Raw genomic sequence first — 17,666 nt, 5'->3', positions numbered from 1 at the left:
ATAGATAGATAGATAGATAGATAGATAGATAGATAGATAGATAGATAGATAGATAGATAGATAGACAGACAGACAGACAGATAGATAGATAGATAGATAGATAGATAGATAGATAGATAGATAGATAGATAGATAGATAGATAGATAGATAGATAGATAGATAGATATGTAATGCACTATAAGATAAATAGATAGACAGACAGACAGACAGACAGACAGACAGACAGACAGACAGATAGATAGATAGATAGATAGATAGATAGATAGATAGATAGATAGATAGATAGATAGATAGATAGATATGTAATGCACTATAAGATAAATAGACAGACAGACAGACAGACAGACAGACAGACAGACAGACAGACAGACAGACAGACAGACAGACAGACAGATAGATAGATAGATAGATAGATAGATAGATAGATAGATAGATAGATAGATAGATAGGCAGGAGGGCCAAGGAACTCTTGATGCCTCAAAGTGTGCTATCTTTTATTCTTAGGTGGGAACTGAAAACCAGTGGTAACTGGCCACACCAAAATGTGTTTTCACCTTGTTAATAAGGGTTACTGAGTGAAGACTGATGGGCAAAAATGGCAAATTTCTTCATTTAAAATGAAATCTACAACACAATAAAGTGTGCAGAAGCATAAAGGGGCTCTGAATCCTGTCTGAATCTACTGTATGTCATGAGTTCTCTTTGTGGTGGTCAGCACACCCCTCAGCAGTGTCTATATTTATTGTAAATACAAAAGAGTGCGGTGAATTGAACTTCCCCCCTGATTAATAAAATATCTATCTATCCACTTGTACCTATCATATAGTGCCTTATCTATCTATCTGTCTATCTATCTATCTATAATATAGTGTTTTCATATTTGTCTGTTATATAGTGCCTTATGTATCAATTAAATACATATGAGAGGCACTATATAATAGATAGATAGATCTGAAAGGCAATATACGATAGATAGATAGATAGACAGACAGACAGACAGACAGACAGACAGACAGACAGACAGACAGACAGACAGACAGACAGACAGACAATGGCCTTAACACACTCCAGAAAGAATAAAAAGGAAGACAACTTCTTACTTGACAGTCACAGTCTAAATTAGGTGTCATGAAGTTGTATGCCTTTTGGCATAACGGAGCCCCAGTAACGTTTCATGACACATTTCTGCTAAATAATTTGTAATGTGCAGCATTGATCAAAATGGCACTCAGCTTTCTTTTCATTCTCTCCTCTTCTCTTACCTTCTGGGGTTCCAGAGTGTGTCCAATAACTGAGGCGGCCTTTTTATTTAGATTGTTAGTTTGGTGAGCCTCTCTTGAAGTGATGTTACCAACTCAGCACTCAGTGTAGTAAATGGCACTGACCATCAGAAGAGTTGTGACACATTGTGCTGCTGCCACATGATTGGCTGATTAGATAATTGCATGGGTGTGCAGGTGTATTAGGTGTTCCTAATAGTTTGCTCAGTGAGTGTACATATCACATTTTTGTAGCACAGGCACTATTGTGTATTATGAATTAGGACAAAGAACAAAGAAATGGGGGTTGGGGTCCTTGCAAGATGTCCCATTTAATTACAATGTCCAAAAGAATGAAAATAAAGCACAATCCTGCTAGGGAAACAAACAATGTCTGCTGTCTTTGCCAAAAAAGGTCTTCAGAGGCTTGGAACTCAGGTCACCTCAAAAGGTTTTCCTTGAGCAAATGACAACTTCTGGGTGAACCCCAAATTACATGGCATCAGCACTCCTCTGGATGTTTCTCCTACTCCATGCTAAGGAATCAAATTAAAGAAAATTTAGTGGTGGTGTCACACTTAATTTCTTCTATATGTTTGTCCAGCACAAACCCATAAACACTCGCTATGTCTACATGTCTAATAGCATACATATGTAAGAATGAGAGAATGACACTATCAAGACATGGGGACCACCCTGACAACCTTGTTTATAAAGAGCTGAAAACCAAAAACTAACTCCTCCAGCTGTGGTTCAAGGTGTGTCTGAATCGGTTTACTGAGCAGGTGCTTCATCTCTCATAGATGCAGGTTCCAAAATGAACAGTTACTTCCTGTGAGTGGCCGGTACATGTGCCGGTTCTCCTGCAAGGAAAGGGACATCCACAGCTTGAGGGGAAATGAGGTCAGGTATTTTCTGGGATTTGCCCTTCAGAACTGTAGATGGAAACAATAAAGAAGTTAGCAAAAGTGCCATCTCTTGGCCAGGGGTGGATTTGTTTACCTTACAGGGTTCTTAAAAGTGCCCCGTAAACACATGTGCATGACAACATGATACTGTCTATATATAAATATACACTCACCGGCCACTTTATTAGATACACCTTGCCATTACCGGGTTGGACCCCCTTCTGCCTTCAGAACTGCCGTAATTCTTCATGGCGTAGATTCAACAAGGTGCTGGAAACATTCCTCAGGGATTGTGGCCCATATTGACCTGATAGCTTCACACAGTTGCTGCAGATTTGTCAGCTGTACATCCATGATGAGAAACTCCAGTTCTGCCACATCTCAAAGGTGCTCTACTGGACTGAGATCTGGTGACTGTGAAGGCCATTGGAGTCCAGTGAACTCAGTCATGTTCAAGAAACCAGTTGGAGATGATTTGAGCTTTATGACATGGTGTGTTATACTGCTGTAAGTAGCCATCAGAAGAAGAGTATACTGCAGCAGCAATACTCAGGTAGGCCGTTGCATTTAAACAACTCTCAATTGGTACTAAGGGACCCAAAGTGAGCCAAGAACACTATCCCCCACACCACTGCACCACCACCAGCAGCCTGAACCATTGATACAAGGCAGGATGGATCCATGCTTTCATGTTGTTGACGCCAAATTCTGACCCCTCCATCCGAATGTCACTGAAGAAATTGAGACTCATCAGACCAGGCAATGTTTGTCCAATTTTGGTGAGCCCATGTGAATTGTAGCCTCAGTATCCTGTTCTTAGCTGCCAGGAGTGGCACCCTCTGTGGTCTCCTGCTTCTGCAGCCCACCATCTGCTCCAAGATTAGGTGTGATGTGTATTTAGAGCTGCTCTTCTGCATACCTCAGTTGTAACGAGTGCTTGTTTGAGTTCCTGTTGCCTTTCTGTGAGCTCGAACCAGTCTGGCCATTCTCCTCTGACCTCTGGCATGAACAAGGTATTTTAACCCAGAGAACTGCTGCTCACTGAATATTTTCCCTTTTTTGGTCCATTCTCTGTGAACTCTAGAGATTTTTGTACATGAAAATCCTGGTAGATCAGTAGTTTCTGAAATCCTCAGACCAGGCCATCTGACACCAACAACAATGTTACATTCAAAGTCACTTCAGTCACCTTTCTTCTTCATTCTAATGCTCGGTTTGAACTTCAGCAGGTCATCTTGACAAAGTCTACAGGCCCAAATGCATTGAGTTGCTGCCATGTGATTGGCTAATTAGATATATGCATTAGCAAGCAGCTGAACAGGTGTATCTAATAAAGTGGCCTGTAAGTATATATATAATATAGACTGTATGACCCTCCAACCAAATTATTGAGTACAGGTGTTAACAGATGCATGAAATCAAGCACATGGCCATGCTGTCTCCATTGACAGTAGAATGGGTCGTACTGGGGAGCTCAGTGACTATAAACATGGCACTGTCATAGGAAACCATCTTGACAACAATTCAGTTTGTGAAATTTCTTCACTGCTACCGTCAACTCCAAGTGCTATTATTGTGACGAGAAATCATCAAGGAGCAACAACAGCTCATCCATGAAGAGATAGACCACACAAGATCACAAAGTGGACTGTTGAGTGCTGAAGTGTGTAGAAATCACATATCTTCTGGTGTACCATTCACAGCAGAATTCCAAACTTTCTCTGGAAGCCATATGAGCTGAAGAACTGTGAATCTGGAGCTTCATGAACTGGATGTCCATGGCCGAGCGGCTCATGAAGATCACTATGTGCAATGCCAAGAGTTAGTTGGAGTGGTGTAGAGCATTGGACTCTGGAGCAGTGGGAATGTGTTTTTGTGGAGTAATGATTCACGCTTCACTCTCTAGCAGTTTGATGGATGAATTGGGGTTTGGTGGATGCTAGAATGCTACCTTCTGTACTGCACAGTGCCTACTGCCAAGTTTCGTGGAGGAGGGATCATGGCAGGGTTTAGGCTGGGCCCCTTTAGTTCCAGTGAAGGGTACTGTGAATGTTAGAGAATTCACAGTGCATTTCCAGTTTGTGAAGACCATTTTCTGTTCCAGCACTGACTCTGCCCCAGTGCATCATGCTGGTTCCAAAAAGTTATGGAGGAACTACAGTGGCCTGCACAGAGACTTGACTTCAACCCTACTGGACACCTTTGAAATGAATTAGAATGTTGATTGCGAGCCAGGGTGTTGGCTCTCATCCAATATGAGTACCCAGCCTGACAAATGCTCTTTTGACTGAATGGGCACAAATTCCCACTGACACACTCCAAAGTTCTTGTAGAACGACATCCTAGAATAGTGTGTGAGTGATGTACTGTAATGGACTGGCCTCCTGACCAGGACGGTTTTCTGCCTTAAGCCCATTGCTGCCAACATTTGCTCTGCCAACCACTATTGGGTGGAGCTCTCATCCTCAGCCTTAATAAACCTCGCAGCACAGAGGTAATGGCAAACCTCCAGCTGCATCAGGTGCTCAAATCTACCTTATTACTTCAATCACTCTAGACATTAAGACAAAGCAGCATGGTATTTATTACAGGAATAATAATAATACCAGTGGAACAAAGAATAATAGAAAGTAGGACTGATAGTAAAGTCTGGATATATATAGTCTTTAGAAAAAGCTTACAAAAAGTTAAAGATGACAAGGATGAATGTCGCAGGCGGCTTGTGATCTACCACTCGTAGTTGTTCATGATGCTTTTCTGATGACCAGATGGAAACGGCTGAACGTTGCCATCGCTCTGATATCTTCTAACATACTCGACCCTTCTTCTTCCTCCCTCCTTCCTATATCGCTCCTCATACGAGGCATATTTATTCTAAAATTCATTTGCAAGATGTGATTGTTAGATATCCTGATTGGTCAATATGATGAATGAATTCACTTTCAATTTTCCCAAACAATAACACTTTTTTGATGTTCTCTGAGGTATCGGCAGGTCTTCCTTTCCCAGGCTGTAAAATAATTAGATGTCCATTCTTTTTCAGGTTATAACGTAATTGATAGCCTGAGCCACCAGCATGTCTTTCTTTCTTTTTTGGAACAGCTGTTTTAAAAGTGAGATATAACTGGGAAGAAAACATGCTTTGATTTGTCCTGAATGTAGTTCATCTGTTGTCTTGTCTTGAACAAAATACAATGGAAATATAACCCAAAATGTACAGATTTTGTAACCCACAACAAATTGCCAACAAGAACACAGCATAAAAGGATCATTTTCCTGCAGATTATCTAATGTGGTCTACCTAATTCTTTGTGTGAAATGTCCTAACACTGCACTCTATGTGGGAGAAAATGGACAAACACTCCACCAGAGAATGAAGTTCCACAGGTTCTGCATTAAGCATGGCAACAGGGATGTTCCTGTAGGAGCTCACATTAGCAGCCATTGACACTGTGAGAAGGAGTTTAAAGTCACAGTGCTTACGGGCAACTTCAGAACAAAGCAAGAGAGAAAGGAATGGGAAGTTAAACTGATATTAACATTGAACACATCACAATATGGTTTAAATAGAGACGAGAGTTTGATGACCAGGTATGAGGGTTGTGTACATCTCTTTCATTGATCCAGACAACCTGACCACAAATTGTATGGAAAACACATCAAAATCTTCAAAAGATTTTGTTGGACAGTTATCTTATTAAAAGATCTTGACTATACGTTGTTCTCCTCTCCTAGCCTGAAGAGGTCTATTCATTCTTTAAATTTCAGTCGACCCAAGGTTTTCCAATGCTGTTATCTGTCCTGGCGTCTGTATAAACACAGGGAATTCCAGGCTCTCTATTCCATCTTGACTGAAGAAGGGTTCCGAGTTGCCTTGAAAGCTTGCATATTGTAATCTTTTTAGTTAGCCAATAAAAGGTGTCATTTTACTTGACTTCTCATTATGCTGAACTTTTTAAACCTTTTACACTTCTCCTCGATTGTCTCCACACTTAAAAGCCTATCCCAGTCCATCTTCCTTAGACTAGACTTTACTCAGTGAGGAGTATGCCAGCTGCAGGTGACCTGGGGCCTCATGTATAAACGGTGCGTACGCACAGAAATGTTGCGTACGAACCTTTCCACGCTCAAATCGCGATGTATAAAACCTAAACTTGGCGTAAAGCCACGCACATTTCCACGGTAACTCATTCCTTGGCGTACGCAATTTATCTGCCCGGTTTTGCAGACTGGCGGCACCCAGTGTCAAAGCAGTGCTACTGTTCCTGTGTGATCACCCTTTCTTTCTTAAATCCACATTCCTGGCGTGGCTTTATAAATACACTGAAATTAACTGCATATTGTTTATTAGTGTAATGCATCTGATTGTAATTAACCTGTAGCAATATAATGGTCCAGGGAATAGCCATAGTATTCCAAATACCATAACTGCTTTAGCGTTGTAACTCTCACTGCATCTTCTTTCAGCTGCTCCTGTTAAGGGTTGCCACAGCAGATCATCTTTTTCCATATTACTCTCACTGCACCACTCGGAGTATTTATATCACTGTATCTGAGTGGGAAATCACAGCAGCAGCTGATTGGAAAGAGAATTATCGGTACACAGCATGAAGCAGACGCTGCCTGAGCCACAGCAAACGCTTTAGTCCCTGTACGGACTTCACGATTTAGAAACAGTTTCATCCCAAGAACTCTAAAGGCACTAAATCAGTCCATCAAGTGCTCCTTGTAGAAATATTTGGACTTATAAGTACAATTACCCCACTGTAAACTTGCACTACAGTTATAATATTGCACAACCTGCGCCACTTTACAAAGGGCGTATTTACATGTGATGACGGTATTCATTTCTAAGACAAATGCAGCAAAACATGTTGATTATATTATACAGATAAAACTTTAACTTCATTTAAATAATCTGTATTGTTAATAATTAAACATGTGAGGACACGGTGCCACAGCGCTAGCTAGTTCAGTAATTGTTCCTGACTTGCGCTGTATTCTTGCTGGTGCTGACGCGACACTGGAAAGATAGACGGATATAATAATTAAACATGTACTACGAAGATATTTCAATGTTCCTTAAAAGTTTTGAAGAATCGAAGTTCTAAGCTTACAGATGGCTTCACGTCTATTACATAGCTTATTGTGTGGCGATTGAGTTTTTGGAGAAAGAAAAGTAAGGACAGGAATTGGAGGTTAGTACGTTTGAAAGAGACAGTACTGCTGTGATAAATTATTTCATTGAAGGTCGCGCATGGCGCAGCAAGCCTCTTGCGTGAGACATGAACAAGCACTGCGCCACCGTGTTCCCATGTTTAATAACATGCTTTCATTCCTATCATCATGAAAAAGATATCACGTATACATCTCAGTATTTTAATTATTCAGAGAGCTGTAATATCAAGAATGTAATGGATTGTGTGTCCTGTCGGAGAAAGAGAAAGCCCGTTTAAAAAGCAGGTAGTGATTCACACATGTAGAGCACATAGAAGATCAAATACAGAACAAAGCATTTAACGTGCCACTTTAGTTACAATGGGATTTGAGAAACTAGTAAATTAAACGATTTTAAGATGAAGTTTATGATGTTCTACTTTAATGGCAAAATAAACTACGTGATTAAAGTGGAAATTTCGAGATTAAAGTTGACATTTCGTGCTTTTTTCCCCCACTGTGTGCCTTTTTTTGTCTGTACCCTAATAAGCTTTCATATGACACTCAGACGGTGGGCTACGACTCGCTTTTTCACGGCCACTTTGATATGTGATTTCTTTTTTATTTCGGGCACTGTGCGACTTTGTGAAGTTGAGCCTTCGAGTTTCTCCGACACTCTGTCACTCGATCAGCTTCCTTTTGTTGATTATATCACTGTTTAAACCAACAAATAGTATGTTTTTCCTTTGCCTCCACTTGGTATTCACTGAAATTCTTATATTTTCTCCCGTGCTTTTCCCATTGTCTTTTCACAGAAGGCTATTTATATTGATTTGCATATTCAAAGAGGCGTAATTCTGGGAGGAGTTGGGGCGGGACAGAAGGCGCGTGCACGTGCGTTACTTTTCACGCAAATCGGGATTTATGTAGTAGAAGAACGTGAAAGTATGCATGCGCACAGATTCCTGCATCTGGATTTTTCTGTGCGTACGCACAATCCCGCTTTTGTGCTTACGCCATGTTATAGTGTGAGTTCTACGCACGGCGTTATACATGAGGCCCCTGGGCATCACAACCATCGGTGGTCTACTTATCCTTCCTCTATTTTTCATTTGAATGTAATAAATAATGTTAGTAATTTGGCAGACATGGTCACTTACAGAATAAAGTTTATTTTTTGCCTGAACTGTCCTTCACCTCAGCAATGAACAGTGGTCAATATCTGTTTTGGGCAGAACCAGGTTTGTCGTTCATGATGGTCGTTTTGTCATGTTGAAGGGGAAGAGGCCCACCGACATTTTCATCTGTGTTACTAAAGAGTAATTTTATTGCTAGAGTTTGTACCTTCCCTATGTGGAGATTTCATGTTGTCCAGGTGTTCTGGTTTCCACCCACTGTTCAAAGATGCAATTTGGGTGAACAGAGGAAAGGGTCTCACTGCCGCACCCACCACATGACAAACCACCTCAGGATCCCAGATTAGGACCCGAGTTCAGCCATGCAACGGGTGACACCTCAGTACCACACTAGTTCAGATGGAATGGAACAGGTTTTTTACAGTGGCTAGAGTGCCAATCCTGCCCAAGACCCCCAAGATTTCCCTGTAAACTGGAGGGCCTAGTTACAGATTAACGTCATACCCAGGACGAAGTAGTTGTAGGTTAAGGGCCTCACTCAAGGGCCAAATGCAATAGAGTCACTTCTGGTATTTACAGGATTTGAACCAGCAATCTTCTGATTGCCAGTGCAGATTCCTAGCCTCAGAGCCACCACTCCACCCAGGTTGGGTGAACAGGTGATGATAAATTGGTTCTGGTGTGTGGTTTGTGTGCAGATGTGCATGTGCATCCTGCAATGAACTCGCGCCCTGTCCAGGGTTTGTTCCTGTCTTACGCCCTTTTCTAACTGGGATAGGCTCCAGTGTCCACCTCCCCATGGCCTTGGTTAGGATTGAGCAGGTTAGAAAATGACCTGACGTGACATTTTCACCTTCCTCTGTATTTAAGACTGTGCTTGGGGGCTGCTAGGGCTACACATGCAGCACTCGTGCTACCACATGGTGGGGTAGATTCAGGATGAGCTTGCAAGAAAGAGGTATGTTTCAGGAGTTCGTCCACAAATTTCTTTGTTTCCTGTTTGTCTGACTGAGAGAGATATCTACAAGTTAATTTTGTTGTTGCAGGTTTATGCTGTTAGCCCGTAGGTTTCAACGCTCACTTTATGTGGTTGCTTCTCAAGTTCCTGTGAATTTCTTGCAACTGTTCTAATTGGCTGCCTGTGCTGTGTCCAAGAATGATGGGACAGTCCACTTTTCCCACAAGGAAGTGAGGAGGTGCATTCAAGCAAACGCTAAAACATGCAATTTTGTTTAGTGTTTTATTAATACGTCAAGAAAACTTAAATAATACTCACCAGTTGATGTGTAATTTTCATTTGGAATTAGGTCTGTTAGGGGGTCCTAAGCAGCTTCTTACCTCACTTATATATTAGGTTCACCTTTGTCTGGAGCAGGTTTTCATTACTTTGTAAATCCTGACCAGTTTCCAAGCCCCTCTTACTGGGAAGCAACCTGATACCACAACGCTGACAGAATGATCAGTATCTACCCGTGTCTTTCGTTTTGCATCATTTCATTTCATTTCGTTGCATGAATAAGAATCTCCTGTATCTCTCCACTTAACTGATTCGTGAACAAGTCACTAAACAAGAGCCAGTCTAATGATTTTCTTTAATTTGATTTGTGAATAAGTCATTACCTAAGAACCAATCTAACGATTCTCATTCATATGATCTGTCAACGAGTCACTACTCGAGAACTGGTCTAACGATTCTTGTTCATTTAATTTGAGAACAAGTCACTACCCAAAAATCAGTCTAACGATTACAATGCCATTTATTCGCAAATGAGTCACTACCTGAGAATAACGATTCTCGTTCATTTAATTCACAAATCAGTCACTACCTAAAAATCAGTCTAACGATTCTCATTCATTTGATTCGATAATGAGTCACTTCCCAAGAACAAGTCTAATGATTCTCCTTCATTTAAATTGTATAGCGAATTACTGCCCAAGAATCAGTCTAATGATTCTCATTCATTTGATTCATAAATGAGTCACTACCTGCAAATCAGTCTAACAATTCTCGTTCATTTGATTCACAAATAAGTCACTACCCAAAAATCAGTCTAATGATTTTTTTCTTTAAACATTCGTTTGATTCACAAATGAGTCACTACCTGCAAACCGGTCTAACGATTCTCATTCATTTAAATTATGAACAAATGCCTACCCACAAATCAGTCTAACAATTCTCATTCATTTGATTCGCAAGTGATGCTCGTTCATTTGATTCAATAACGTGTCACTTCCCGAGAACCAGTCTAACTATTCTCTTTTATTTAAATTGTATTGCAAATTACTGCCCAAGAATCAGCCTAACGATTCTCATTCATTTGATTCATAAATGAGTCATTACCTGAAAATTGGTCTAATGATTCTCATTTATTTGATCCATGAATGAATCACTACTTGAGGACCAGTCTAACGATTCTCAATCATTTAAATTTTGAGCAAATCCCTACCCGAAAATCAGTCTAATGATTCTCATTCAAATGATTCGGAAATGAGGCACTACTTGAGAACCAGTCTAACGATTCTCGTTCATTTGATTCACGAACAAGTTACTACCCAAAAATCAGTCCAATGATTCTCACTCATTTGATTCAATAATGTGTCACTACCTAAGAACCAATCTAACGATTCTCATTCATATGATCTGTCAACGAGTCACTACTCGAGAACTGGTCTAACGATTCTTGTTCATTTAATTTGAGAACAAGTCACTACCCAAAAATCAGTCTAATGATTCTCATTCGTTTGATTCATGAACGAATCACTACACAAGAATCCGTCTAACAATTCTCATTCATTTGTGTCACAAACGATTCTCGTTCATTTGATTCACAAATAAGTCACTACCCAAAAATCAGTCTAATGATTCCCATTCGTTTGATTCACAAATGAGTCACTACCTGCAAACCGGTCTAATGATTCTCATTCATTTAAATTATGAACAAATGCCTACCCAAAAATCAGTGTAACAATTCTCATTCATTTCATTGAATAACGTGTCACTTCCCGAGAACCAGTCTAACGATTCTCCTTTATTTAAATTGTATTGCGAATTACTGCCCAAAAATCAGCCTAACGATTCAAATTCATTTGATTCATAAATGAGTCACTACCTGCGAATTGGTCTAATGATTCTCATTTATTTGATCCATGAATGAATCACTACTTGAGGACCAGTCTAACGATTCTCAATCATTTAAATTTTCAGCAAATCCCTACCCGAAAATCAGTCTAATGATTCTCATTCAAATGATTCGCAAATGAGGCACTGCCTGAGAACCAGTCAAACGATTCTCATTCATTTGATTCACAAACAAGTTACTACCCAAAAATCAGTCCAATGATTTTCACTCATTTGATTCAATAATGTGTCACTACCTGTGAATTGGTCTAACAATTCTCAGTTATTTCGTTCAGAAATGAGTTGCTACATGGGAATAGGTTTAATGATTCCCATTCATTTGATTCACGAACAAGTCACTACCTGCGAACCGGTCTAACGATTCTCATTCATTTAAATTATGTACGAATGCCTACCCAATAATCAGGCTAACAATTCTCGTTCATTTGATTCACAAATGATTCTCATTCATTTGATTCAATAACGAGTCACTTCCTGAGAACCAGTCTAACAATTCTCCTTTATTTAAATTGTATTGTGAATTACTGCCAAAGAATCAATCAGTCTAACGATTCTCCTTTATTTAAATTGTATTGTGAATTACTGCCAAAGAATCAATCAGTCTAACGATTCTCCTTTATTTAAATTGTATTGTGAATTACTGCCAAAGAATCAATCAGTCTAACGATTCTCATTCATTTGATTCATAAATGATTCTCATTCATTTGATTCAATAACGAGTCACTTCCTGAGAACCAGTCTAACGATTCTCCTTTATTTAAATTGTATTGCGAATTACTGCCAAAGAATCAATCAGTCTAACGATTCTCATTCATTTGATTCATAAATGAGTCACTACCTGCAAATCGGTCTAACGATTCTCATTTATTTACATTTTGAACAAATTCCTACTCAAAAATCAGTCTAAAGATTCTCATTCAATTGATTTGTAAATGATTCTCGTTCATTTGATTCACGAACAAGTCACTACTCAAAAAATCAGTCTAATGATTCTCATTCATTTGATTAATGAACGAATCACTTCCCAAGAATCGGTCTAATAACTCTAATTCATTTGTGTCATGAATGAGTCAATGCCCAATAATCAGTCCAATGATTCTCACTCATTTGATTAAATAATGAGTCACTACCTAACTAGTCTAACGATCCTCCTTTATTTCTTTCGTAAATGAGTCACTACCTGTGAATTGGTCTATCGAGTCTCATTTATTTTGTTCATAAATTAATCACTACGTGCAAATTGGTCTAATGATTCCCACTCATTTGCTTCGCGAATGAGTCACTACCTGCGAACAGGTCAAACGATTCTCATTCGTTTAAATTATGAACGAATTCCTACCCGAAAATCAGTCTAACGATTCTTGTTCATTTTATTCGCAAACAAGTTACTACATGAGAACTGGTCTAATGGCTCCCCTTCATAGCAATTAAGGCCATGGACTTCAAATCCTGATGTTGTGAGTCCAAATCCTGGTACTGATATGGTGTGACCATAGGCACGTCACTTCACCTGCCTGGGCTCCAATGGGAAAAATAAAAGAAATGTAACCCATTGCTTTCTGAAATATTGTAATTTACTTTGGATAATGGTGTCAGCCGAAGCCATAACTGGTAGGCAGTGTGTTGTAGCACTTAAAGCTTTTTGACTTCAGTTCTTGAGGTTTGTGGGTTCAAATCCCACTACTGAGACTATGTGTAACTGAGCAGGACACTTCACCTGCCTGTGCTGCAATGGTCAAAACCAAAGAAATGGAGCTATTTGTATCTCAAATATTGTACATCACCTTGGATCAGTAATAACAGACAAGCGTGTGCTGTAGGGGTTAAGGCTTTGGTCTTCAGACCCTGATGTTGTGTGTTGTGATCCCACTAGTGACACTTTCATACAATTGGAAAAAAAACAAAAGAAATGGAACTAATTGTATTTCAAATGTTGTAAATTACCTTGGATAAAGACATCAGCAAAATAAATGTTCACATTTAAGAGACTTTTTTTATGTTGTTCTGTGTCAAAAGAGCCAAATTAAGTCCACTGGGATTCAAAGGTTAATTAACAATAAAATGTGAAAACCATCTAAGGGGTGAATATTTTTTATAGGCACTGTAAGCCATCCTGTCCAGAGTTAGTTCTGCCAATGTGTCCGATGCTGCTGAGATAGGGTCTCGCTTTCTACAATTGGTAATTGAAATAAAAAGGTACAGAAAAGGGTCTGTAGAATCATGATGTCCTGCCTTGAACCCGTGGTCGTTTAATGACCCTGTACTCAATTCAGGAAACGGCTAAATGCAGGTCTGAGCAAAGTAGAAAGAAGTCATCTTCAAGACCAAACCTCACTTTGTTTGTGCTATTTATCTTCACAGGATGATGACAATGGTGATCCAGTTTTCCATTCTTATCATGCTGCATTCCGCTCTTGTCTTAATAACCACGGCTGAGGATTATAAATGTTTGCCGCTGGTGCTGCGCAAAACCTGTTGCTGGATAAATGAGACCTACTTAGCCAGGAATGTCATCATTTTCGCATCCATTCTCATCAACTTCCTCGCAGCGATGATAAATATTGTAAGTATGACACTTGGGGGTATTGATTGTGGAAAAGAAAATGATCCTTGTGCCGGGCGTCTCTTCATCATGCTTTGTGTTGGACTGTGAAAATCAAAGCTGCTTTGTGTTTGTCAAATGTGTCCAGATTTTAATGAAGCTCCCGTCCTCCTGCTTTTCCTTTTTTTTTTTCCCCGCAGTCAGTCAGCATTCTGAAAATAACATTTTCGTCTCACTTTCTCTAATTTAATTCAAGCGGCTCACATCGAATGTTGGGGTTTCTTCGCTCTGCTGAGCGCCGTGTAATTGATGCTATTTTTACCTTCCTCTGCCGACGTTGCTGCAGCGGTAAAAGAAAATTTAACTGTCAGAGTCTTTTAGCGGAGGATTTTGCTCTTAAGTTGGGCTTAGCATGTGGTTTGCATTGGATTGTTCTTTGCTTGTGTGCTGGCTGTGTTCAAACATTAGGACATTAGAAAGGTTCAGAAGACAACGGGCCAATCGGCCCAACAAAGCTCACCAGGTGGCACAGTGGTAGTGCTGCTGCTTTGCAGTAAGGAGATTGTGGGTTCGCTTCCTGGGTCCTTCCCTGTGTGGAGAGCACTTTGAGTAGTGAGAAAAGCGCTATATAAATGTAAAGAATTATTATTATTATTATTATTACCAGTCCTATCCACTTAATTCTTCTAAAAAAAACATCAAGTCGAGTTTTCAAGGTCCCTAAAGTCTTACTGTCTACCACACTACTTGGTCACTTTCTCCAAGTGTCTGTGGTTCCTAATGTTTGTGTGAAATTTCCCCTTAACAAGTTCCTACTGTGTCCCGGGTTCTTGATGAACTCATTTTAAAGTCACCGTCTCGATCCACTGGACTAATTCCTTTCATAATTTTAAACACTTCAGTCAGGTCTCCTCTTAATCTTCTTTTGCTTAAACTGTAAAGGCTCAGCTCTTTTAATCTTTCCTCATAACTCATCCACTGTAGCCCTGAAATCAGCCTAGTTGCTCTTCTCTGGACTTTCTCGAGTGCTGTTATGTCCTTTTTGTAGCCTGGAGACCCAAACTGCACTCAGGACTACAGATGAGGCCTCACCAGTGTGTTATAAAGGTTGAGCAGAACCTTCTGTGACTTGTACTCCACACATCAAGGCGCTATATAACCTGACATTCTGTTTGCCTTCTTAATGGCTTCTGAACACTGTCTGGAAGTCGATAGCTTAGAGTCCACTACGACTCCTAAATCCTTCTTATAAGGTGTACTCCCGATTTTCAGACCTCATATTTTAACTTCCTACATGTAACATCTTACATTTACTGACATTAAATGGTTAACAGGTTCAACTCCTTCAATCTTTCCTCATAACTCATCCCCTGTACTCCTTGAATCAGCCTAGTTGCTCTTCTCTGGACTTTCTCTAGTGCTGCTATATCCTTTTTGTAGCCTGGAGACCCAAACTGCACACAGGACTCCAGATGAGGCCTCACCAGTGTGTTATAAACCTTGAGCAGAACCTCCTTGAACTTGTACTCCACACGTCAAGGAGCTATATAACCTGACATTCTGTTTGCCTTCTAAATGGCTTCTGAACACTGTCTGGAAGTCAATAACTTAGAGTCCACTACGACTCCTAAATCCTTCTTATAAGGTGTACTCTCGATTTTCAGACCTCATATTTTAACTTCCTACATGTAACACCTTACATTTACTGACATTAAATGGTTAACAGGTTCAACTCCTTCAATCTTTCCTCATAACTCATCCCCTGTAGCCCTTTAATCAGCCTAGTTGCTCTTCTCTGGACATTTTCTAGTGCTGTTATGTCTTTTTTGTAGCCTGGAGACCCAAACGGCACACAGGACTCCAGATGAGGACTCACCAGTGTACTATAAAGCTTCAGCAGAACTTCCTTGAACTTTTACTCCACACATCAAGGCATTATATAACCTGACATTCTATTTGTGGCAGATGGAATTTGATGTCAGTAAATGTAAAGTATTACACATAGGAAGTAAATATGTGAGGACGGAATACACAATGGGAGGTCTGAAAATCTAACATTCACTTTATGCGAAGGATTTAGGAGTCGTAGAGATGCAGAGGACAGAAAGATATGGAAGAAGATGATCCGCTGTGGCAACCCGTAACAGGAGCAGCCAAAAAAAGAAGAAGAAGAAGTGGACTCGACACCATCAACTACCAAACAGTGTTCACAGGCCATTAAGAAGGCTAACAGTCACGGGAGGGTCTGCTCAGGCTTTATAACACACTGGTGAGGCCTCAACTGGAGTTTTGGTCTCCAGGCTACAACTAAAGGACATAGTAGCACTAGAGAAGGTCCAGAGAAGAGCAACTAGGCTTATTCAGGGCTACAGGGGAAGATTAAAAGTGCTGAGCCTTTACAGTTTATGCAAAAGAAGATTAAGAGGAGACGTGACTGATGTTTTTATAATTATCAAAGTGTTTATAATTACAAGAACAATACAATCATTTGTGTGTAATTAGTTAAACCATGTGTTTGTGTTTGTTCATTTTAGTCACTTAGCTTAAGAACAGACCATGGGTCACATAAATATGGGTTACCATCCTTTTACTTGCTGCTGTATAAGATGTGTCCATCCATCCATTATCCAACCCACTATATCCTAACTACAGGGTCACAGGGGTCTGCTGGAGCCAATCCCAGCCAACACAGAGCGCAAGGCAGGAAACAAACCCCAGGCAGGGCACCAGCCCACCGCAGGGCACACACACACCAGGGACAATTTCAGATCGCCAATCCACCTAACCTGCATGTCTTTGGACTGTGGGAGGAAACCCACGCAGACACGGTGGAGAACATGCAAACTCCACGCAGGGAGGACCCGGGAAGAGATCCCAGGTCTCCTTACTGTATGGCAGCAGCACTACCACTGCACCACCGTGCCACCCTATAACATGTGTTCTAAACACAAAAGGTGGTATTAGAGAATGAATGTAAGATTGAATGAATAAATCAATCAATCAATAATAATATTTACAACAACGTTTATTTAGGCGGCACGGTGGTGCAGTAGGTAGCGCTGTTGCCTCGCAGTTGGGAGACCTGGGGACCTGTTTGTATGTTCTCCCCGTGTCTGCGTGGGTTTCCTCCCACAGTCCAAAGACATGCAGGTTAGGTGGATTGGCAATTCTAAATTGGCCCTAGTGTGTGCTTGGTGTGTGGGTGTGTTTGTGTGTGTCCTGTGGTGGGTTGGCACCCTGCTCAGGATTGGTTTCTGCCTTGTGCCATTTGTTGGCTGGGATTGGCTCCAGCAGACCCCCGTGACCCTGTATTCAGATTCAGCGGGTTGGAAAATGGATGGATGGATGTTTATTTATTTAGCACATTTTCATACAAATGATGTAGCTCAAAGTGCTTTACAGGAAGAAGCAAGACAAAAAAGACAAAATATAAAAGTAAAATTAGGCAATACTAATTAACATAGAATAAAAGTAAGGTCTGATGGCCAAAAAAAACTCCAGACGACTGGAGAAAAAAAGAAAAT

The 17,666-nt window shown here is 40.4% G+C and overlaps 1 protein-coding gene across 2 annotated transcripts in view; it reads left to right on the top strand.

Moving 5' to 3' along the window:
• adcy8 (adenylate cyclase 8 (brain)) overlaps nt 1-17,666 on the top strand; it is a 345,854-nt gene that overhangs the window by 235,060 nt on the left and 93,128 nt on the right. For both annotated transcript variants that reach the window (XM_051928959.1, XM_051928960.1), the window contains one exon: nt 13,962-14,163. In XM_051928959.1, coding sequence (XP_051784919.1) covers nt 13,962-14,163 — 202 coding nt within the window. The remainder of the gene's footprint in view (nt 1-13,961; nt 14,164-17,666) is intronic.

Source organism: Erpetoichthys calabaricus, chromosome 6 (assembly GCF_900747795.2).
Source record: "Erpetoichthys calabaricus chromosome 6, fErpCal1.3, whole genome shotgun sequence".
Classification (NCBI taxonomy): Eukaryota; Metazoa; Chordata; class Cladistia; order Polypteriformes; family Polypteridae; genus Erpetoichthys; species Erpetoichthys calabaricus.
The sequence above is the reverse complement of the archived record's forward strand: the minus strand, read 5'-3'. Positions and strand labels throughout refer to the sequence as shown.